The sequence below is a fragment of the Octodon degus genome, unplaced genomic scaffold (assembly GCF_000260255.1).
Source record: "Octodon degus isolate 3935 unplaced genomic scaffold, OctDeg1.0 scaffold00183, whole genome shotgun sequence".
NCBI classification, from domain to species: domain Eukaryota; kingdom Metazoa; phylum Chordata; class Mammalia; order Rodentia; family Octodontidae; genus Octodon; species Octodon degus.
This window is the reverse complement of record NW_004524759.1, coordinates 903,563-926,497: the sequence shown is the minus strand read 5'-3', so window position 1 is coordinate 926,497 and position 22,935 is coordinate 903,563. Positions and strand designations below refer to the sequence as shown.

General features: G+C 49.3%; 1 protein-coding gene across 2 annotated transcripts in view; it reads right to left on the bottom strand.

Moving 5' to 3' along the window:
• Dapp1 (dual adaptor of phosphotyrosine and 3-phosphoinositides 1) overlaps positions 1-22,935 on the bottom strand; it is a 46,069-nt gene that overhangs the window by 9,107 nt on the left and 14,027 nt on the right. Inside the window, exons 2-7 of one of the 2 annotated variants that reach the window (XM_004643704.2) lie at positions 20,152-20,274; positions 18,982-19,115; positions 9,255-9,385; positions 2,859-2,906; positions 1,325-1,387; positions 142-227 (exon numbers count right to left, since the gene is read on the bottom strand). In XM_004643704.2, coding sequence (XP_004643761.1) covers positions 142-227; positions 1,325-1,387; positions 2,859-2,906; positions 9,255-9,385; positions 18,982-19,115; positions 20,152-20,274 — 585 coding nt within the window. The remainder of the gene's footprint in view (positions 1-141; positions 228-1,324; positions 1,388-2,858; positions 2,907-9,254; positions 9,386-18,981; positions 19,116-20,151; positions 20,275-22,935) is intronic. The other variant, XM_023703878.1, reaches the window with a different exon arrangement.

The following is a 22,935-nucleotide window of genomic DNA, read 5'->3' as shown; positions in this document are numbered from 1 at the left end:
TAAATAAAAAATAAAAACATCTCTTGGGCCAGGGAGATAGCTCAGTGACATAAGCACCTGCCTCACAAGTGCAAGGTCCTAAGTTCGATCCCTGGTACCACATAGAAAAGAAGAAACATTTCTTTTATAAAGTCAACTTACCAAAAGCAGTTTACCCTTTCCTGTGAATAATCAAATTGTACAGCAGAACATTCTGTGAGGTCTAGGATCCGAATTGGTTCTGGTGACTGAAAGAGGGAAAAAAGCAACCTACATCATCTTAAAAAGCAACACCAAAATCTGTCTGTCACCTATGCCCCTGAAAAGTATTCCACTATGTGAAACTGTCATTCTTCTGTCTCTCCGAGGCCTGCAAAAGCTTAGAAAGGGAGGTCACAGTGGCACTGTGGGAACCAGCCTCTGAGGACACTGAGCACAAGGACATTGCTTCATCAGGGCAGGTGCATTGATGGAAGTGGACTTAGCACGTGGGGAGGTGTCCTTTTCTTTTACCTCCTCGATTTTGACTTCCTCAGAGAATTTATATAAGGAAAATGATAAATAAAATACTGTAGGTTGACATAATGAAACAGTCATGAGAGACAAACATGTTTTTAAGAAAGGGGGAAATTGTTTCAGAAAGATAGTTAATACATTATGGCAAAAGAAAATTCATCCCCCTAAGCAGAAGGAATTAGGTGTCCTGGAGAGGTACAGTTTAGTCAGCCCCCCAGGCAGCATCAGGGATATCTATCTCAGCTTAGCAAGTGTTCTGCTCATATTAGGAATTAGAAACTCACATCTCTGGAACGTATTGTTTCAAGTGGACATAAGGAAAATCGGATTTCAAAGGCAGATGTTCCTCAGTAGCCTGCATGTCCATCAATCAATGAATAGAGAAAGACGAAGTGATTTGTATGCACAGCAGAGCACTACTCAGCCATAAACAATGATAAACTTGAGGTATTTGTAGGAAAACGGATGCAGCTTGAGCCCACAATATTAGGGGAAATAAATCAGATGCAGAGGATTAAGCATTGCATGGCTTCTCTTATATGAGATACCCAAAGTAGGAATAAAAAGGAAATAAAACCTAGGTAATAGGTAACAGGGAGACAGGTCTTTTGCAAATGGGAAGGGGGCTGAGAGATGGGGGGAGGGAATGGGGAAGGGTAGGGGTGCGGAAGACCTGAGATGGTTCTGTGTGCGCACCAACTCCCCATGAGGACGGAGCAATGTGCAAACATAGGCTAAGAAATATTTTAATTTTTTTTTTAAAAACCCAGATGTTCCTTTTGTCTAGAGAGAAGATTTTAAGGGGAAAATGCAGGAACATGTTCCTCACCATCTGGTCTTTGAAGTATTTCAGTTCATTTCTGTGCAGAGTGAACCATCTTGTTTTCCATGTCTGTGGAAAAAAAAAGTTACAACACACCAGTTTTGAATATGAGAACACAATATTTGAACTGGTGGATTTACTTTTGTTTTCAAAGTGTATAAAATATCAGAGAAAATAAGTTAGAAAGTACTTTTTACAAATTTCAAAATAGCTACAAAAATTAAAATGATTCCACATATTAAGTTTATAACGGTGGCAGAAATACTGTTTTTTTTTTTTTTTAAATTTTTTTTCTTTATGTTTGTGTGTGTGTGTGTGTGTGTGTGTGTGTGTGGCCAGCTCAGCCCACCAGGGGGCGGGCTGGCTGGCATGTGGTGCTGGGGGATTGAACCGCAGTCCCTGTGCTTTGCCAAGCTTGTTCTAAGTAGGTGCTTTAGACCACTGAGCCATCTCACCAGCCCCAAAAATACTGTTAATTAGCTCATTTAAACAAATAAAAAAGATGCAATCTATCATGGACCTTCAGGATGATTTATAGCAAATTTCTATGATTTCTACTGTGTTAGTTAGCTTTACAATAAAAATAAATGTCACTTCTGTGCACCTACTGGAAACTACAAACTACTTTTAAATTTTTTTTAATTTTTTAAACTACTTGGAAATACATTTTACATATATATTTATACACATTCTTAGAAGTGCATTTATAGTTTACTTACATTTACATCTATGTTATAGATAGTCCTCACATAACAATACCAAATATTACTTTTGTCTTACAAATAAATCCAACCTCACTGTCCTCTAACCCTTGCCAAAGACCCCATGGGGTATGCCATAAACCAAGTTGCCTATGGTCACCTTCTTGGTGCCAGCAGAGCCTGATCTTCCTGGGGCAGTGTGTCAGGTACAAGGAGTGACAGGCTTTTGAGGTCAAACCCACTGTGAAAGTGAATGTTCCCTGCCCCCAGGAGTACCTGGCAAGGTGGGGACTAGGTACAATTTAGTCAGCCTACCAGGCAGCATCAGGGATACCTATCTCATCTGGGAAGGGTGGTCCTGGCATAGCAAGCCGTGAACAGCTGGGAGGTGTCCACAACCTTGGAGATGGAGCAAGAGCTCCAGGGACAGCTGGGGTAAGGGGCTGGACACACTGGGCCACCAAAATTCCACAGTGTGCTTTCCTTGGGATATCCCAGCTTCATCTTATTAGCATCAGGGATGTTCCTGGCTGACCTGTAAGTTAAACTTTTATACTATCTTGACCTCTTCGTGTAAATGGGGAAAAGGACTACATAGAAGGCTTTCAAGCAGACTTTTGCCCTCTGCTTCAGCCTTCCCTACCTGCACAAGTGGTCTTACTGTTACAGGTGCCTGCAGAGCTCTGCCCAAGACTCAGTGACACTGCTTCCCTGGCTGCTGATGAAGCATCACAAAAGCAACTCTTGAAATAGATGCATTTTATAAGTGGGTCGACATGAGTTGAAAGCAGCACTTATAACAAAAACGTTACCCACTGGAGAACCCCGAGTACGCTCACCTTGACCAGGCCACCCTGCTTCATGAGGTAGCCCTCTTTGGTGGCCAGCTGCAAGAGAAAGAATCCCTGTGAGCCCAGCACAGTCACAAAACAACATCTGCCTGGCCATTCTCATCCTACTTTAAAGAGGAAAGAAAAGGAGCCTCAACATTTCTGGGGTTTGCTCCATTCTTCACCTGGCCCTGTCCACACGTGCTCTGCTGTTCTTCTGCACCAGTGGCCATGACAGAAGTGCTTCCTGCTGACAAGGGCAAGTAGGCTGTGAAAACAGAGGACCATGCCCCCCAACCCCCACTAAGTCTGTGTTTGTGAAAGTGCTGTGTGTGAGTGGTAACTGGACAGGTACAGCCATGTCACACACATGTCTAGGCCAGTACATCTCAGCCACCTGTCCACAGCCCCTGTTTCCTGGACCCAACCTGCCACGGACAGAGACTGTTTGGGAAAAGCCATTCTGAAGATGTGCAGATGTGTTCTTGACATTTCACCTTAAACAGTGCAGCCCAGTCAGGCGTTACACCTCCCTGACGGAGCCTGAGTGTTGTATGCTCCCTTGAGAAGGAGGCTGCATAGGCTATGCCCTTGTGCACAGGGACCCAGGCCTCTGACGACTGCTACTGCTGGAGCCTGAGACTCATCCCCAGCAGATACCAGGGTGTGCTGTGCTTGGAAAGTTGGATTCAGAGAAGGGAAAGGAGGCCATTATGGGGGTGGAGTGGGGGGGGGTTGCGGGGTCCCAGATCTGCACTAGGCAATATGTTCTGCTCTCCGTGTTCCCAGAGGGTCCTCAGAAGGAGCAGCTCCTGCCCTTTCTCCCACACACTGTGCTCAGAACCCACGTTCCACAGAGCAGATATCTGGGATGCAGAGTCACCAGCATCTCCCATAGCCAAGGGGACTTGAGAGCAATGGCCAGTTCCTCTAAACAATCACAGCAGCAAGACCCACAGACACCAGGAGGGTGGAGGCTGAGTGAGAAGACAGTGGCATGTGACAAGGAAGTGGACGATCTTATCCACTTCTGAAGAGGCCAAGTTCCAGGTAGGATGTTTTATTCTGATATGATCTCCTGATATGCCTTACATTAATAAGAAAAAAAAATGAATAAAAGCCATTACCAATGGGTAATGGCTTGGGTGACACCAAGGTTCTTGTTACGGGAGTTTCCAGAGTGTTTCTGCCTGAGGTGAATGCTCCCTACTGGTAAAAAGAAGAACCAGTACCACCACATGGAGAATCCAAGCAGGAAGTGGCACAGCCATCTACACAGAGCTTGGGGCATAAATGTCAGGAGCCTCCCAGGGGCTCCTTGCAATGAGGTTAAGCAGGTGACCAATGTCACAAATCAACTTTGCTTATTCTGATGCTAAAGAGTTGGGCTGAGGTATCAAATAATGACAATGATAAAATTATCACATTGGATTGCTGAGGTTAATGTCTATAAAGACACATTAATTCAGAGCAATTTGTAATATAAAAAGCCCTGGTGGAATTATTCACTGAGGTCAAGTTGAGGAAAATCTCTGACCCCCATCCAGCAATGTGCTGCAGGCTAGGGTTAGGAATTTTGTCTGGTTCTGTCTTCTCCTTTTCCTTCTCCTTCTCCTTCTCCTTCTCCTTCTCCTTCTCCTTCTCCTTCTCCTTCTCCTTCTCCTTCTCTTTCTCCTTCTTCTTTTGTTTGTTTTGGTACTGGGAATTGAACCATAACCTCATGCTTGCCAGGCAGGCATTGTGCTACTGAGCTATATCCCCAGCCCTGAAATTCATCTTCTAAAAATGGTATGATCAGTAATAGGAAAGACATTGGTAAGAGCCCAGGTTGGAGACAGGCTCCCTGGCTGCATTTGCCTTTGCCATGGCTGAATGCTGCTAGGTAAGGGAGATGAGGAGGGTGTTAGTGTGAGGGGTCATCCCCATGGATGACACCGGTGACAGCAGCAGGGATGGTGGCAGCAGGGTGGTGGCAGGGCTGAGGTGGGAGGTGGCTCTGCTAAGGGCAGAGTGGTGGGGTGGCAGGGCCTGGGGCTGGTGTGGATGAGCTAGGCAGCAGGCAGCAGGCAGCACGCAGGGGTACGCAGCAGGAGCAGTGGTTGGAGACCATTCCCATTTATTCGGTCCAGGAACACACATGAAGGGGTGATGGGCCATGAGACTCCAAAAAATGGAAAGGGGAAATCAGAATGAGCCTTGTGACACTCAATTTGGATGGGAGTGTTGGTGGACAGAGAGGTATAAGAGGTGATAGACTGGAAGATGGATAGACAGACAGACAGACAGACAGACAGGTAGGCATAGCACAGGCATATGAACGGGCTTATGTGTCTGCATGGCTATTTGCCCTGACTTAGTTGGGTGGGACAGTGAGTTCCCCATAAAAGTAAGTGTACAGTGGTCAGGTCTAAAGTGCAACTTTGCAGGAAGAAGAGAAAGATTTATTGGAGAAATAGATTCCAGAGTTGGGCATAGGAAAACACCAGAAAGCACAGGATATCTTGTTCCATCAGAAAGTACAGACATCCTAAAAACAGTCAGCCCACAGGGACAAAGCAGCCACCTTGAAAGGCCAAGGCTGTGAAAATTTAAACAATCAAAATAAGTAATGACAGTCATGATTGCAACCCACTGCTACAAAGACAGGAGAGAGGCTCTGTCTAGATGATAAAACGCTTTCCATACAAGTACACATAGAGGGACTGCAGAGTCGGAGGCTATTTTGCAACAATCATGGTAAGAACTGAAACAGTGAAGAGGCCTCCACCAACACCAGCACTGGTGGGTGCAGTTCCACAGGGAGCAGGACACTTACAAAGTCTCCAGTAGCTCCCCAAACCAGAGTATCACGCACTTATTAAGTGGCGCTGTGGCATGAGACCCACAGTGCGGAAGTCTGGCACTGCAGGTGCCACACCAGGACAAACTGCACCCAGACCAAGACTGGGCACGAGCTCTGCTGGGGTCCACTGCTGGGTGAGCCAAAGCTGAGGAAAGGCTGCTTGGTAAGTGCCTTGGACCTGAGGAAGGGTCAGAGTCACAGGGTCAGGAGAGACTGAGGCCGAGTTCCCAGCAGGTGTCCTAGAGGCAGCCTGGAAGGCAGGAAGCCAACCGTGCTTTCTGCTTCTCAAACTAGGATGTCTTGGGGACACTGGTGAAACCAGAGGGACCTGTGGTTAGTAAGGCGTGCATGGCTCAGGGCTAATTCCCAACAGCACAGTTTGGCTGCCTGGAAAATGTTCTGGTTTGGGGAAAACAGATTGAAACAGCTGAACAAGTACAGCAGGAGGCTGGCTACTCTTGGGTGGCTCAGGAAAAACAAGGTTTTTTTGTGCTATCCCTCCAATTACTCTATAAATTTGAAATTTTAAAAGATAAAAATAGAATGTAAAAATGTAACTGAGGGTTTTCTAAATAAATTGATGTGTCCAAATAATAGACTATTAGGAAATTTGCCTAGTGGTGTTTTAGAGAACTATGCAATAACACGGATAATTTTCACCGTGCATCATTAATGAACCTATCACGAATGCAACACAGAGCTCATTCCATGCACATGCACTGTGTCTGTGGTAGAAGCTTGTTGTGTACTACTGGTCACACACACAAATACGAGTGTGTGAAGGATGATGAGGAAATGAGGGATGCTTCAAAGACAAACTTTGGGAAATGCCCCCTGGGCAGCAGGAGAACAGAAACTGAGCAAGCATCAGAGATCACAGCTGGAAGGAGAAGACAGTTTTAGAAGAGAATTGGCTCGAGAACACAAATGGTTTTAAAAGACAATTGTCAAAAACCACAGAAGGGAAGTTAAGAAAGCTCACATTTCCAATGACTTCTATGTTGGAATTTGAAATAGACAACTGCACTGAACCTCTTCCAGTGTAACTGCTTGGTTGTTCCCATTCGACATGTTCAAAACTGAGTCTGTTCCCCTGTCTGGGCCCCTCCTGCAGCCTTGGGCTCTCGGTGGACCCTCTACCTGCTGCTGCCTCTCCTCCTCCTGTGACCACATCCAGCCCGACAGCACCTTTCTCCTGCCTCCGAGATGCACCCTGGTGACAGCTAGTCCTGGCTCTTCCTTTCCTGCCTTTTAGCAGCTTCTGGCCCCAGCTGTCCCTGAAGCCCACTGTGGGTCCCACCCCACTTACAGCCCAGCAGTGAAGAGGTCTTCTTCAACATTTAAATCTTTCGGACTGGGGTGATAGCTTAACTACATACCACATGCCTAGCAAATACAACATCCTGAGTTTGATTCCTGGTACAAAACCCACAACATTTAAAGCTAAAGCATATTCTTAGCCCAGTCAAGAGCATCCGCATCAACACAGACATCGTTTTTGTGCTCTAGGAGCTTCTGAATTGTGTAAAGTGCGTACAATCAACTTTTCATTAATTCAGCGTTGTACACTGTAGTGCCTGGATCGCAGGCCCTGTGCCGAAAGCTTTGGAGGTGGAAATCTTCACACTGTGACCAACACTGGAGCACTCGTACGAGCATTTCCAAATGCTTACAAGGAAACAGTGTGCTTGCTGTCATTCCCTTCTTCCATCTCTTTCCGCACATGTCCCTAAGTGCGAGTGACCACACAGTGGCTGGACATCCCAGTTCCCACGGATGCCAGGAGGTCGCCGTGAGAAGATGATTTGGGCTGGGCCAGGCCAGGAGTCAGAGAGCTGGGGCTGCCTGAGCCAGGCCCAGTGCAGTGGGCCAAAGTCGGGAGCTGCCCAGGAGCTGCCTGAGCCAAGGAGAGTGGTGCTCACACATACAAGTGTGGGGATCGCACGCACACGATTATCCAAAGAGAACCCAGACCAAACAGGAAACCAGAAACAAGAAAAGAAATGAAGCTGGGCATGGTGATGCACACCTATAATCCCAGCACTCTGGAGGCTGAGACAGGAGGACCCCTTCAAGTTTGAGGCCAGCCTGGGCTACAAAGTAAGTTCAAGGCCAGCCCGAATTGCGTAGTGAGAACTTGCCTCAAAAGAAAAACAAAAACAGAAGAGAAACATGAATTCCTCCCCTCCAGGCAGGACTGGAGGAGGCATGGGGAGGGAGGAGTCCAGGCTGGCCCTGTGATACTACACCCCATTCTCTGTCCTGTCCACAGATTGTGTGGCATGGGGAGCACTCAGACCCCGGCCCTGCACTGGCCCCCACCCATGCCGGCAAACTCTGGGCTGCGTGGCCTGGCTCCTCACAGCTGAGGCTGCCATGTGCTGCATAACGCCTAGCTGCTGCTCCTGTCTGCCGCTGGGACACTTCACAGTCTCTCGTGTTTCTGGGCCTCAGCATGGGGCATTGATGCCTGTTGTTACATGCCACCTTTTAAAGTGTGTGTGTACACTAGCAGCCATGGAAGATATGAATAATGTCTTCCTTCAGACCAGAGCACAGATGTGCTTAGCATTCACTATAGAAGACTGGGGTTAGTGGGCATAGTGCACATGCCTGTAGCCCCAACCTTCAGGGAGGCTAGGGCAGGAAGAGTACAAGTTCAAGCCCAGTCCAGGCAATTTAGTGACTTAGCAAGACCTTGTCTCAAAATAAAATATTTAAAAAAATGGACTGTGTAGCTCAGTGTAAATGCTCTGGGTTCAATCCCCAAAAGGTTAGGGTTCTCAAATATTGGATTCCTCTCCTCCAATACAATCCATAATGCATGGACAGCTCCAGCCCCTTTACTGTTGCCCTCTGGAAGTCAGGACACCTGGGGACCTGGTCCAGCACCACCATTCTGAGGACTGCTCCCTCTGCAAAAAGCTGTGCTGTCCCTGACCGGAAGTGCGCTGGCAGGTAAGCAGACAGGCTGCTGTGAGTGAGGCCCCTGACTAACCGTCTTTGTTCTTGGCATTAAGGGGACAACGTCCTGAAGCACAGTGATGGCCAGATACTCATGCATGCCACTCTGGGACCCACTTCCCCAACCTGATCCTCATAGCCCCACTGCACTGTCCTGCCCACTGCAGGCACACAGGCCGCCTTGGTGATCCTGAACACTCAGGAGCCTGGGGTGGGGTGGGGTGGGGTGGGGTGGGGTGTGCTGTCCCTGTCTGCAGGCCCAGCTGCATCATCTTTCAGGAATCTCTGCTCAAAGGTTGCTCCCAGGCCATCTTGAGACATAGTTGACATGCCAGCTTTCAAGTGTTGATGATCCTACCCAGAAGGGCAGTGTGTGTGTGTGTGTGTGTGTGTGCGCGTGCGTGTGTGTGCGTGTGTGTGCCTATGCCCAACCTCCATATCTTTCTGATTTACCCTGGAATAGATGACGTGAGTTGCAGCCTTGAGCACTGTGTCCTCTCCAGGTTTTGTATTCTAAGCTAGAATTCTGCACCCAAATGTACTGTAACTTTCCCTGTGCTTGGAGAGAGACAGAGCTTGTGACAGAGCTGGTCACTTACAGAAGGTGCAGCAGGCATGAGGTCACTCTCTGTCCTCCCTGTCTGCATCGCTGTGTGGACCCGGACAGACTCGTAGATGGCTGGCTCCTCCACATCCTTGGGGTAGGGGTGTCTGAGCACGATCAGGGTGCCTGCATGAAGACAGAGAGCCTCATCAGTGCTCTGAAGGGGAGGGCGGCCCTGTAGGCTCATGGTTCTGTATGCACGCACTCCTTTGTGTCCAGCATCTATGGGATAGAACCTCAGCCAGACACTGGGACAGTGACAAGTCTTCAGCTCTTGCACTTGGAGCTTGAGTGGACGTGATCACCTAAATGAAGGTGTGAGATCCATCTCCATCAAGAGACTATAGCTGAGGGCAGGACCAGGGCAGGGATGCCTTGGGACACCTCACCCAGAGACAGCCTGGCTGCACCTCGCACTGTGGCTAGCAGGTTTCCAGTGAGCTTTGCAAATTCATGGGGACCAAGCCCTGGAGAAGTGGTTAGGCTGGAGGACTCAGGCCCTGCACTTCTTCCTTGGGCTGGAGAGCAAGCTGCAGCCTCATGGGGCTCATGGCATGCCCCCCCAAACTCTGCCCCCGCACCCCAGGAAACAGAAGGCTTTGCTGTTCCTCCTGAGCCCAGAGTTCAGGGCTGAGCTTCTCACCACAACCTCCATCTCCCACCCCTCCATCAATGAATCAGAAACTAGAAACTCTGCCTACAAGAAGAGAAAGTGCAAGGGGTTTTCCTCCTTGATACAGTTCCTGCCTTTTATTTCATGAGAGTATTTGCTACAGCAGGTCCAGGCCTACATTAGATGTGGCAGAAAAGTAAGAACTCAGTCAGTGAGTCAGTTAGTTAGTCAGTCAGCCAGCCAGCAGACACCTCAGGGCTCTGCCAGGTACTCCTTTGGGCAAGAAGAGCAGCAAATGGAAGCAACCTACTCTTCTGGAATGTGCTGCCTAGGTCAGGAACCAGAACTGTGTCGAGGAGAGTTCAGGTGTGAGGAAAATGGTAGAGTGAGACCCAAGAGGTCCCACAGGGAGCGGTCTGGGAAAGGCAGTTTGAGGGGTCCTAGGAAACAGATGCATTCTGTTCCTGATGGCCTTGAACCAACAGCAAACAGAGCTGCACAAAATGCTCTCCACGGGGTGTGTGTGCAGGGTCCAGGTCATAGCTGTGAACTTGAAGCAGGCTGCTGCTGGCAAACTCTGTGACCAGGAGTGGCCTCTGAGAGGCACAGAGGCCAGCAGGGCCTGTGGCCACGGCAGCTGCTAAGTCCCACTGGGTGCTGCTTGGTGTTCCAGCCCAAGACACAGTGGCCCTGGACAGATCCCTGACAAACCAGCAGAACACAAGGCTTGGTGGCCAGCTGCAGCTCCCCAAAGACCCGGGTGCCCTGATGCCCCGAGGGGGTAGTATGTGGAAAGGAGATAAACAAGAGGTAGGATTTCCTCTTGGGATAGAGTATTTTCAAATCCCAAAGACTGCTCTTCTGAAGATGTGGAGTAAAATTCTGAGTTACAATAGACCCAGGAGCCATATTCTTATGGGAATAGGCCTGGTGTCACTGCAACCAGCAATGACAGATCTGACTGGGAGGAGCAGGAGAAGAGCCCTCTGGGCAGCCTGGAAGTCAAGGAAGCTTTCAAATCTCAGGCCTTATCACCTGTCAGTACTGAGTACTCCTGGTGTTTCCTGATATACCATGAATTCAACATTTCAGTTGACCCTGGGACAGACTGACTGGCATTACAGCCATGCCAGCATTCCTGCCACTCTGGGCAAATGGCTGCAGAGCTGATGGCTCAGGACAACTCTGTGGTGGCATTGTGTAGCACTAGATGGAGCCTGGGCCACCCTCATCTAACTAGGTATGAGCAGGGCTGCTCCCTGCATGTCCTGGGGAGGCCGCCCACGTACGCTTAGACACATGGCACTTTCCTCCCACCTTTGAAGCCCTTGCTGGGGATTCCCTCTGGCTCTCCCTTTTTGCTTTGACGATCACCCCAGGAACCCTGTGGTTACCATGGCTCTGGCTGGAGCATGTGTTAGTGTCCTCCCCAAGGCCCTAACCCCAGCCTTCTTTCCATCTGCAAGCCTAATACCCTTTTGCTGTGTAACATCCACAGGTCCCTAGAGAGCTGAGTAGATTTGTTTGAGGCCCATAGCTGCAGTCTCTGGGGATGGGTGTGTGGCAGAGGTCACCAGCAGGTCACCATGCTTTCCTTTTAGAGGTCTGAGAGCAGCTTCTAAGCAGGCTTGGGGTCAGCTTTATCTTCATTTACCTCCCTAGAGCTAAGAACCTCTGATAGATGAAGGCCTAAGGAGGAATGAATAAATGAACAAATGCTACAGCAGTTCAAGTCCAACTCAGCCTCCCTGCCACAGACACCCTGCCCTGGGGCATGGATGGGGACAGGATGACCTCAGGCCTGACTCTCCAAGTCAGAAGGGAGAATCTAGATTCAACCTGAAACCTCTTCTCTAGTGTAACCCAAGTCAGGCTGGGAGACCAGAGTTAACTGCAGGTTTCGTCATTTAAGCTGCCGGGCCAGGCAGAAGGCCAGAATGATGGAGCAAAGGAAACAGAAGCAACCTATAAAGGGGGAGCACCCGGGGGAAGGCATCTGGTGCCTTGAGGTAAAGCAAAAGGGCACAGTTGCCAGGCAACTGTGACCGCCTTTCAGGAGAGACAGTCTCACCCCAGGACACAGGTTGGAGCCCAGGCCCCAGGCCTCTACCATGTCCTCAACCCCAAGAGGTAACCCATTTTGAGGTAAACATGGTGACCTGCTGGTGACCTCTGCCACACATCTGTCCCCAGAGACTGAAGCCATGAACCTCATGTGGGTTCCTTAACTGCCTGCATATGGCTGCTTCTGTGGAAAGAAGACCCCCAACTCGCTTGTATGCATGCTGGAGTGGACATTCATTCCTGCCTCTGACAGGAAGCCAGTCTCAGAAATGTTCTGTGGAGGAACATTTTGAGGTAAGCAAAAGTGGACCAAGCTGGATGTTTCAATGCACAGGAAGCCTCAGAGTTGCCCTGATTACTGAGCCGCTCCTTTATCTTCTCTGGGTTGTTTGAGAGCCCTTAAGTTCTAGAAAGACATACTCATATCTTTCTAAATTCCACTTCCCATGTGCACATTTATGTTAATTCAGTGAGCCAGGGTCAGTCTCTATAATCAAAAGAAACACCTGTAGTGCAGCATCTGCAGACTCAGAATTCCCACCTGGGCCAAAGATGGCACTTGGGCCCTCAGAGAGGAGTTCTGGGTCAGAATGCTGAGAGGAAGTAGGGGTGAGAGGGGAAGAGGAAGATGGGGGTCAGCACCCCAGGCTCGGAAACAGAGCTGCGTGTGAGTTTCAGTTCAGCTTCCAAGTTGCATGAAGGTGGCAGCGCTTCCTGCCTCTGCCTAAAGCTTGGTTTTATCTCCACTCCCCAGCAGCTCACTTTTTCCAAGGAGAAGAGCCAGCCAGAGGTGGGCTGCAGCTGGATGGATGTTTACAACTCTATACACCGTGACACTGAGGACACCAGGGCCTTTGGCAGGAACTACAGAAGGACAAAGCAAGGCTCTTTGGAGGCTGAGAGTGGAGTACATGTGGATTCCAGTGGGGGACTCTGCTGAACCCCTCCTTGAGGCCTGGAGTTGGCAGTGGCCCTCTGCCCCAGGAGCGCTGGAAGGTGCTGGGGCCACATGATGCTGCTTCCACTCTGCACCACAGCTACCCGCAGTGTTGAGGTGAAGACCACACTGTCCATGTCTTGTCACCATCCTCAGACTCAGAACATGAGCCTGCAGCTGTCCTGCTGGATTTGTCTTCTCCTGACCTGGGAAGCAGCTCTCGAGGGGCCTCTGAGAACATCCATCTTTGCCTCCTGTTGCCAGCAGCTCTGCCCAAGGACCCCAAGCCCCGCCCACTCCTCTGGAGCTCCAGGGTTCAGCCTCCAGCCCCGTAGGGGAAGCTGAGTCTCACAGTGCAACCGAGTCTGCTCCGTCACCACAGCCTGCCCAGGAGGGAACAGCAGTGGCCAGCAGGAGACTGCTCTAATGTCCAGCTGGATTGAGGGCAGGGAAGAAATGACAGGCAGCCAGGAGATGGGAAGCTGTGATTTTACACTGTCATCTCAAGATCATGGTGGCTTCCAGACTCAGTGTCACAGGAGCTCCTTCCACTCAGGCCCATTTCTGCTCCCTGTGGCCCTCCTAAATCCCCGAGAAGCTTGAATGTGTCGCCAAGTCTACACATTTGGGCTGTGCTTAATTCAGACCTGCAAATTCATGAACTACAGGGTCTTTTCCTCCTTTCCCAGGGGATGGGACTCTTGGAACCATGTGAAGGTCAAGCACAGGCTGGCATTTCGTCTGTGTTGGCCATGCCTGGTCCTGGGTGAGCCCACAATGAGCAACTGTCCTCAGGAAACAGACACCAAGCAAATGACGAATAACAACACAAATCCTCTGTCACCTGTCTTAGGGTACCAGTGACCATGTAAATACCCCAGTCTACATCATGGACACCCCAAGACCGTATGTGTACCCCAGAGACACAGTGCCAGGCGCCTTCCCAAGTCTGTCCTTCTTTCATTCTGCTTAAGAAATCTGTGCTTTCAGTGAGGCAGCCTGAAATTCTTTTTTAGATGAGAGTCAGGAACCCAGCCCAGGACACACAGAGGTTACCATCTCCTCTCTGGGGCACTCTCCTCGGAGACATGACAAGGTCACTCTCTTTGGAGTCATGCTTGATTCCTTCCACTCCTACTCCAAAGCTGCTGTGGGACTGCCTGAGGTCTAAGAATATCTGCTGTCCCTGAAGGATAATTCATGACAGCAAAGAGCTTCTGGCTGCACTATAAACCGGGCCTGCAGATGTAGACATTTCAGGAGATGTGAGGCCTTGTGCTCTCCTTTCTCACCAGGCTTCTTTCTTCCACTGTGAAGGAGAATGAAAATGGCCCAGCTTCCCCCAGTTCTACTGACCTGGGGAACTGGTTTAATCTGCTGACCCAAGTTAGGGGGAAGCAACACCACAGAGCCCAGCTCCGCAGGCCCTGCTTCTTCTGCACACATGCTCCTGGCTCTGGCACCATGCTCCCACCCGCCTGGAGCACGCTCAGCCCTAGACTCCACTCCACCTCCCTTCAGCAGCCATGCAGGCTCTGGGTCCCATGGACAGCACACTTCGGGCCTGCATGCTCGATGGCTGATGTCTTCTAGGGTGATTTCTCTGGGGTAATTCTGTGAGTTTCTCAGAAAAGTGACAGTAGAGGGACACACACTGAGCCTCTCTGCTTTGCAGAAGACTAGGGTGGGATGGAGCCTGGCCTGTGCTCCACAGTGTCCCACAAACTGTCACATTATGGGCAGGATTCCACTCAGATGAATCTGCAGAGGCCCCATGGCTCCATGACACACAGCCCTGTGTGGCCATGGCAGCCTGGATGTGGGCAACGGGAGGGACTCAATCTGGGGTCCAGATGTGCAGCCTGGGGAAGTAACTTAAACCTCTGGCTCCCTATTTCCCCATGGAAGGGGAGACCACACACAGCATCTCAGGCATCTGAGGCTGGCGATCTGCTATCTGTGAAGGCATCAGATGGACGCCTGGAACTCAGCCAACACCCATGATGGCTGCTTCAGCCCCTCACTTGTCTGCATTTCTTTATCAAACACATCTCAGTTGCAAACCAGGAGCTCCACCTTCACCACACATGAGCTGCAGAAGTGATTCCTGGCTGTGGCTTGGCAGCATTCTTAGTGGTCACCTTGCAGAAGTTCCACATAGTTCTTAAATTAAGATGGATTTGACTCATTTTAAAATGCCATCTGAGTAACATGGCTGGTATCACAAAAGCAAGTAGTAATAACTGTAGACACCCTAAAACATCGGGAATCCCCATGTCAAAACAAAAACAGAAGTGGAAATTTGGCATTTATGAGGGTGCTGTTTGTATAGGACCTTCAGACGTGAGAGGCAGCTGCCGCCAAGGGCAAACTCTCACATTGGATGTGGACATGGATTCCCTGCAGTCACCATACCATGGGATGTGTTGTACAGACAATTTTACATAACTGAGTATTGAAATGTGAACAGAAGATAATGCTTGTTCTAACAGTATTTTGTTTGTGAAACAGGGTATTGCTATGTAGTCCAGGCTAGCCTTGACCTCTTGGCAATCCTCCTGCCTCAGCCTCTGGAGTGCTGGGGTTACATGCACATGCCACCATACCTGGCTTACTTTTACCATCTTAAGAGCAAATTTTTTTTTATGATCCAGAATAAATATTATGGTTTCACGATACTTGTTATAGCTCATGTCTAGATGTCCCCACAAAGCCTCTTATAGTCAGGGATGGGGACTCTTTGGAGGTGGCTGAATCTAGAGTGTGTGATGCTGGGATAAAGGGTGAGTGATTTGTACATCAGTCCACCGCTTGGTTTCGTAAGTTCTGACTAGGATTATGGGTGTGCGTATTACATCTACTCTAGGGATGGTAGCCTGAATACAGTGCAAGGGACAAGGTGAGCTTGTCTTGGCCCTTGCTTGTTTTGGGACCTCCCACTGCCATGCACTGTTCTCTGCCTGCTGCCCTGCCTTGGGGCCAGTCAATTACGGACAGAACTCTCTACAAACTGTGAGCTGTATAAACCTTTCCTTTTTTAACTTTGAGTGTCAGGTATTTTTTCTCTTGACTGAGAAAAATTTACTAGAACAATATGGGTAAGAGAATATACAACTGTCAGACAAAGGAGTGAGGCTTTGGTTCTTCAGCTGTCCTCACTGTGGCTTCGGGGTAAGGCCTGGCCTGGCCCCAGCTGGGCAGGGTAGCATCCAGGGTGAGCCCTTCTCACTCTGGTAGTCTGGCAGGAGGCTGAGGCAGCCCCTCCTCATGGGGTGTGCCAGACTTGCCCTGGTGGTTTGATTAAACATGAACCACAAGAAGGACCTGTGTTCATCTTAGGCTGTACAGGATATCCTCCTCCCCAGTGCTCCTGGTCATTGCAAGCCAATGCATGCCAGGAGCTCATTCTAAAATTAGCAAGTAGAAAGACCTATTCTGAGAATAGTCGCCATCCTTGCAGGCTACAGCAGTGACTCTGAGGGTCTGGCGTGACATTCATCATGACCTAGTGCACTATCTTGTTTCCTGCGACCCTCACTCCCACAGGGACCGGAACACTGATCTGTCACATGCTCTGCCCTGGGCTCTCATCTGGCTGAGACAGATAAGAGGAGCATGAGATCAGAAGCCCAGGAGTCTAGCACACTACCGGCAGCATCAGTGCCCAGAGCTGGGTCCAGGGAGCAGCGAGCTCATCACTGGAGAGCAAGAACAGGCAGAGGCAGAGGCAGAGGGCAGCAAGACTATCCTACTGCTGAGATCTCCCGGAATACATAGAGAGTCACTGTAGCAACGTGCAACAAGTTGTGGCTCCAATTTCCTGTTGGAGCCCTGATCATAAGCTTCACAATCCCACGTGTGCTAATCAGATGTCTGCTTTAATCAGATGCAGGCATCTTCAGGGAAGGTGAACAGCACCCAAGTGATGGCCATGTGCCACTACTCTGCAGCCTGGGGCCAGACTGGGTGAGGATGGTTCAACCAGAACACACAGCCCTGACTTCAGCCTCAACTGTTCTTAACTCTGTCAGTGGGCCTAGCAGGTGCCTTTCCTGGTCCCCAAGGAGCTCCAGCCTGGGACTGATAAGAATAACAGAAATAGAGTCCAGGAAGAGAGCTCCACAGAGGGCAGTGGAGCAAAGATAGAAAGAACTGCAGTGGGTTTGGGGCCAGAGCTCCCTTGAGCCATCAGGCAGCCATTGTTCAGCACCACAAGAGCCCAGCCCTGGAGCAGGGCCTGCAGATGCATGAGAAGGACAAGAATCCAGGAGGTCAAGGCAAAGCTCTGGCCTCAGAAATCTTCTCTTCATTTCCAACGACCCTAAACTGAACAAATCCAAAGTGGGCCTGGACAGAAACAGGAGCTAACCCTGCAGGGAATGGCTTGGGGATCTGAAACGCTTGGCACAACTGACACAGCAATGGCCAATCAATCCCTCCATGCCATTTGGTTATAAGACCAACTACTGGCTAAGTGGTGAAGGGATTTTCAGGGCTGACAGAATTTTTACTTGAAAAGAAAAAGATTCTAGCTTTAATTTTACAATTCAGAATATTCTACTATGAAGCTGGTGTTATTGGCACAAAGCAAAGCAACCATGCTGTGCTTTCTACTTACTTTTTCTCTGTACTAGATACTGTGTGATTCCTATTGGGGTCCACCCAGGCCACACAAGGAGAGGAAAGGCTCTGCTGCTGATGGCATCTCTCCCTGCTGCACCACAATTAGCAGAAGGCCCCCTTAAGATTTGCCAAGGAAACAAGCAATCCCAGCTTATGCGAACAGGCACACTATAAGGACCAAGTTCCCCTGGGCCTAAGTCCTGGACATGCTCAGCCTTTGGTTAACTGAGCTTTGTTAACATTTAGGACAATGAAGTCATCACTCTATATCACAGATACAGAGCAATATTTTCCTTACTTTCATTAAATAGACAAATAACCTGGGTAACTCCAGTTTCAGGAGAGTGTATGCCACACTTTGGTTTTAGAAGGACCCTTGGAGCCCTGTGTGTTAAAAGTTTGTCCCTGTTAGGCAGCAAGGGAAGCTGTAGGAGCCAGAGCCTCACAAGTGAAGGAAGTTAGGTCACAGTGTTCTCTGGATCAGTTTTCCCTCCTCCTTCCTTTCTGCCTGCGTGAGGTGAGCAGCTTCTCCTCCACACACTCTTGCCACAGCCCAGAGGTAGTGGGGCCAAAGACCACAGACCAGAGCCACTGAAACCTCCAGCCCAAAAAGCCTTTCACCTGTATGAGCTGACGATCTCTGGTAGTGATGGAGAGCCAATGAACAGTGTCTCAGTCACTCTTGCTAGTAAGTAGGGCAAACCAGCTGACACTTGCAACATGCAGGAGAGGATTATTTGGGCTCACCCTTACAGTCCATGGTATACCAGTTCTAAGATAGAAACAACATGGCTGAGGGGCCTAGTGGATGAAGGCTGCTCATGTCCTCGCAGCCAGGAAGAGGAGAGAGGGGAGGACCCGGGAGGGGGTAGATGCTCCCAGGTCCTGTCCCCAGGTTACACCTCTTCCAAGCAGGCCCACTTCCTAATAGCATGTTCTGCTCTGAACTCAGCCACTGATGAATAATCTGCCATGAATCACCTCCATGAAGCCCCACCTCTGAACAGATGAGGCTTTCAGGGAAAAAGTGAGCTCTGAACCATAACATCCTGGCCCAAAAAAGACTTATGTTCATCTCATAGTGCAAAATAAGAGTTGCCACAGTCTTGACAGCTTCAGCATTGCTGAAAAGTCCAAGTCCAAAACTTCCTCTGAGACTCAAGGCAAACACCTATGAGCCCCTGAAAAATTCAAGAAGTTTAACATTACAGCATACAGTGGTACACAGATAGGTCATATTTGTGTGGGTAGTGGGTTCACTGGTTCCTGTGTCATGAGAGCTGCTTGATGGGCTCTCTCCAATGCCCCCTCCCTTACCATGTGACACCTTCCATGACCCAGCAGAACATCACTAGATGCTGAACAAAGTCAGCACCATGCTCTTGGGCTTTCAGAACGATGAACTAAATAAGAATCTTTATTTTGTATAAGGCAGTCAGCCCTAGGTACTGTTATAATAACAGAAAATGGACTAGGACAGCTTACCTGTCTCACTTCCAATCAAAGGCTCATTTGCAAAATGCTTCACAAAATCCTTTAGAGATGAGTATTCATTAAATCCAAATTTAAATGAGTATCCAGTGTATTCAACGTGGAAGTGCTTGACAGAGTCTTTGGCTCTGAAAGGGAAAAAGAGGTACTTCATGTTATTTAACTTCAGTTGTTCAGGCTGAGCTTGAATTCACTACATAGAACAGTATGGCCTTGGACTCTCAGTAACCCTCCTGCCTCAGCCCATAGAGGGCTGGCCTTACAGGTTTACAGATCACTCCAATCAGCTTCATTTGGACTTTGCAGGTAGAGAGTGGAAGGTGATCAACCTGTCTCAATGTAAGCCTCCCTGTGGTTTGGAAACGCTACTGGGAAGGAAATGAATCCAGGAGACCCTAGCCTGGGGAGCAGGTAAGTGCAGTGTCAGATCTCAGTCTTTCCACCCTGGTGTTCAGAGAAATGCTTTCTTAGTGGCTCTTGTGCCCAATCAGAGAGAGGAGAGGTAAAACAGCCCAGAACAGACAGAAACTTTGGGTGCTAGCAGAGAAGGAGGTTAGACAGTGGGGGGGGGGGGAGATGGTGACACTGCCCAGTGCTGTGGCTGCTCCTGTTGGGCCCTGACAGCCAAGTGGTGGGCACAGCCTGAGCTTGGGTGAGTGGCTAGGGAAACCCAGGAGTCTTCCCATCCCAGGGGGCCACAGGGCTTGGTGAATTCCCTGCCTGTCCCAGAAACCCCTCCTTGCCCGTCAGCCCCTGGGAACACTGGCTGAGGAGAACAACAGGGGACACTGAGACTGGAGGCACCTGGAGGGCACCATTAACCTCTCACCTCTGGGGAATGGGCTCAAGAAAGGAACTACCCTCACAGGGACAAGTTCAGCTGCCTGCTTGGTCACAACTGTGGACTCTGTAGCCACAGCTAGACTCGGCCTCTGGAGGATAGAGGACGGGGAGGGGGATGTGAGCCAGGTCCCCAGGGTGGACTCAGGTGCTTTCTCAGCCAGGGGAGGCCTGGCTTACTCTTCCCTGCTTCTCTGGCTTTGGGTCTTCCTGGTGGACTAGAGTAGGAAAGGTTCTCAGGTCTCAGGGTGATGGTGAGTCTGCTAGCAGGCAGCTGAGAGGGAGCATGGGTCAGCAAGGTGGCTGCGCCTCTCCCACACCTACCTCACGGACAAGGAGTACTGGCCCGGCTGCTCTTGGCTGTCTCTCAGGAGGTAGCTGCCATCGCGCCCATTGCATAGGAGCAGGGCCTCTGCGGCGTGCCTCGTGAGGTCGCTGTGGTACCACCTGCAGGGAGAACAGCTCTTTCACTGGGGTTACAGAGGTTCCCCCAGGACTCTACTCCAGTGTGCTTCACAGGGCTCTGGGTCTAGCCCTGGGAGAGAATGTGTTCACTTGCTGCAGGCTCCCTTAGGGGTAAAGTTTTCACTACCTTAGTATCAGTCCAGTCCCAGGCCCTGAACAGTATCATCCCAGCTGGATGCCTGGGACAGGAAGTCAGGGTGCACCCCAACCCAGAGCAGCCTTGTGGGTGTAGATGGTGCCCTGCACAGTCCGGGGCCAGGCAAAGCTAGGCAGAGTCTTCTTTATGATGGGGTGGGGCCACTTGCTGACACCTGACACCTGCTGAGGACACTGGACAGCAATGTATCCTTCTGCAGCCTGTGGGGCAGGGCTGAGCGCCTGCCCCAGGAACCAAAAGTTTTGAAACTTCCACTCCAGAACAGGCCTATGGGTCCTAGAACAGGCTTTGGCCAGTTTTCTCCCTTCTTCTGGTCTCTCTCATGCTCCCTTTCACATGTGAGGGGCCCTCTCACAGGAAAGCACTGAACCATGGTCCGGTGTGAAATGAACTGAATTGCAAAAAATCTCTTACACTGAGTGCAGGCACATTGAGGATTGGATCAAATTTACAAAAGTCTGAAGAGCGGGAAAGTCCAAAGGAGAATCAGATTGCTCTGTGTGTGTGCGTGTGTGTGCGTGGGCGCGCGGGTTTGTGTGTGTGTGTTTTATAATTGATCATTGTACTTTAGGAAGGTAACACAGCTAAGTGTGCTGACATGTGCCTGTAAGCCTGGCACTCTGGGAGGCTGAGGCAGGAGGACAGCAAGTTCAAGACCAGGCTGGGCAGGTTAGTGAAACTGTTTCAAACAGGAAACAAAACAAAGGGGGTACCTGGAGGAGTGTGAATGGTTCAGGAGGACTCTCAGTTCCAAGTCACCCTTTTTTATTTTAGAGAGAAAAAAACAATGATACAGAGTTTCAAAACAAGATAATAGGATACTAACAGTGGTCAATATATTGTGTATTGCTATCTTCAAAGTAGTTGCTCAGATTACAAAATACAGGCAAGAAAGATTAATCAAAAATGTCTAAATCATTCTTGGGACAGGAAGTCAGGGTGCACTCCAACCCAGAGCAGCCTTGAGCTCCCCTTTTTAGCAGAGGGAAATGTTCCTATAAGAGCACTTTGGGGAACACATCCTTCTGGGGGTGAATGGGGACCCAGAGACCAGGGAGTCCTGGCAGGGTGTGTCTACCTTGGACTGAGATGACCATGCCTGCTCTGCATTGTTGACGCTAAGCACAGGTGACTTGGACAGATTCCCATGGTCACCCCCCTCCCAGAAGCTGCAGAGGGAGCAGAAATGGAAGAGCCCAGGCCTCCTGGAGGTGGCTGCTGCCCAGCCAAGAGGAGAAGTGGCACTGGGGCTGTGCTGGAGGAGTGGACATGGAGGTGGGCACAGATAGGGTGGACACGGAGGTGGATGGGGGCTGATGTTCAAAAGTACAGGCAAAAAAAAAAAAAAAAAGTACAGGCCAGCCAGTTCCCTGGGGAGCCCGTCTGAATTACAGCCCCTGGTCCTCAATGTGTATTTTTTCTGATTATAAAGTACAAATAATAAAATTTGGAGTGTACGTGGAAGGAAGAGCACGTGATAGTGCTTCATGGAACATAAACAACGTATTTCCAACTCACAGCCTCACTACTGATGGGGATATGTAAATGGAAACTGCAGTGTATGTTTTTCTTTATCTACCAGATTAGTGGCATAGAAAAGTGAGATAGTAGGAAGTATTGAGGAATTTGAGGTGCCAAGCCATCTACTATCACCAGGGGAGGAGCTGGCGAGCGCTGGGCACCTGGAGATGAGATCTCAGTTATGCCCACTTGGAGACCCATTAGCATGGATGGAGGGACAGAGACACCCACTGTGGAGCCACTTGTGGGAGGGAGCATTTGGAGCTGAGAAATGCCCTGCACCATAAAATGGAGAACAATGACTTATTTTCATGAAATAACTATCAAAACAGCACTAACACGCTTTTGCTGTAGGCTGATCATTTCTTTGCATGAACACAGCTGTGTTATATAATTTTCTAGCCAATTATAAAATAAATAAAAAGCACATCATCACATACGGTTTTTGTGACCATCAGCATCAGCCTTGCAATGAAGCCGCTGAAGTTCAGCTGCAGGTGTCCACCACGCAGACCGAAGCCCTCAGTGGGCAACACCACACAGTAGGATTTATGGTCGCTCTCTGTGCCCAGCTGGACCCTCTCAGCTCACGTAGGAAAGAAGCCACAAAGACGACCCAAGTTATCAGCAATTCTAGAAGTTGCTTGACAAGCTTCACAATGTCAAGATGAAGCTGGCGTTTTTACACTGTCAGTGTTTTTTCAATACTTTGTAGTGTTTTACATGAAAGACTGAACTTTTATTGCTAGAAAATTATTATTATTCTTTTTTGTCACTGAATTTTTTTTTTTTCTTTTTTTTTCTTTTTTTTTTTGTCACTGAATATTTTGATGAAATCTCTGCTTTGGCCAAACTCCAATTCTTACCAACTTAAATTTTTTTTTTTTTGAGTACCAATAAGACTTTTTATTCATTGAATTTTCCCAAGGAAAGGAGAAGGGAAGGAAAAGTCAGCACACGTGTTA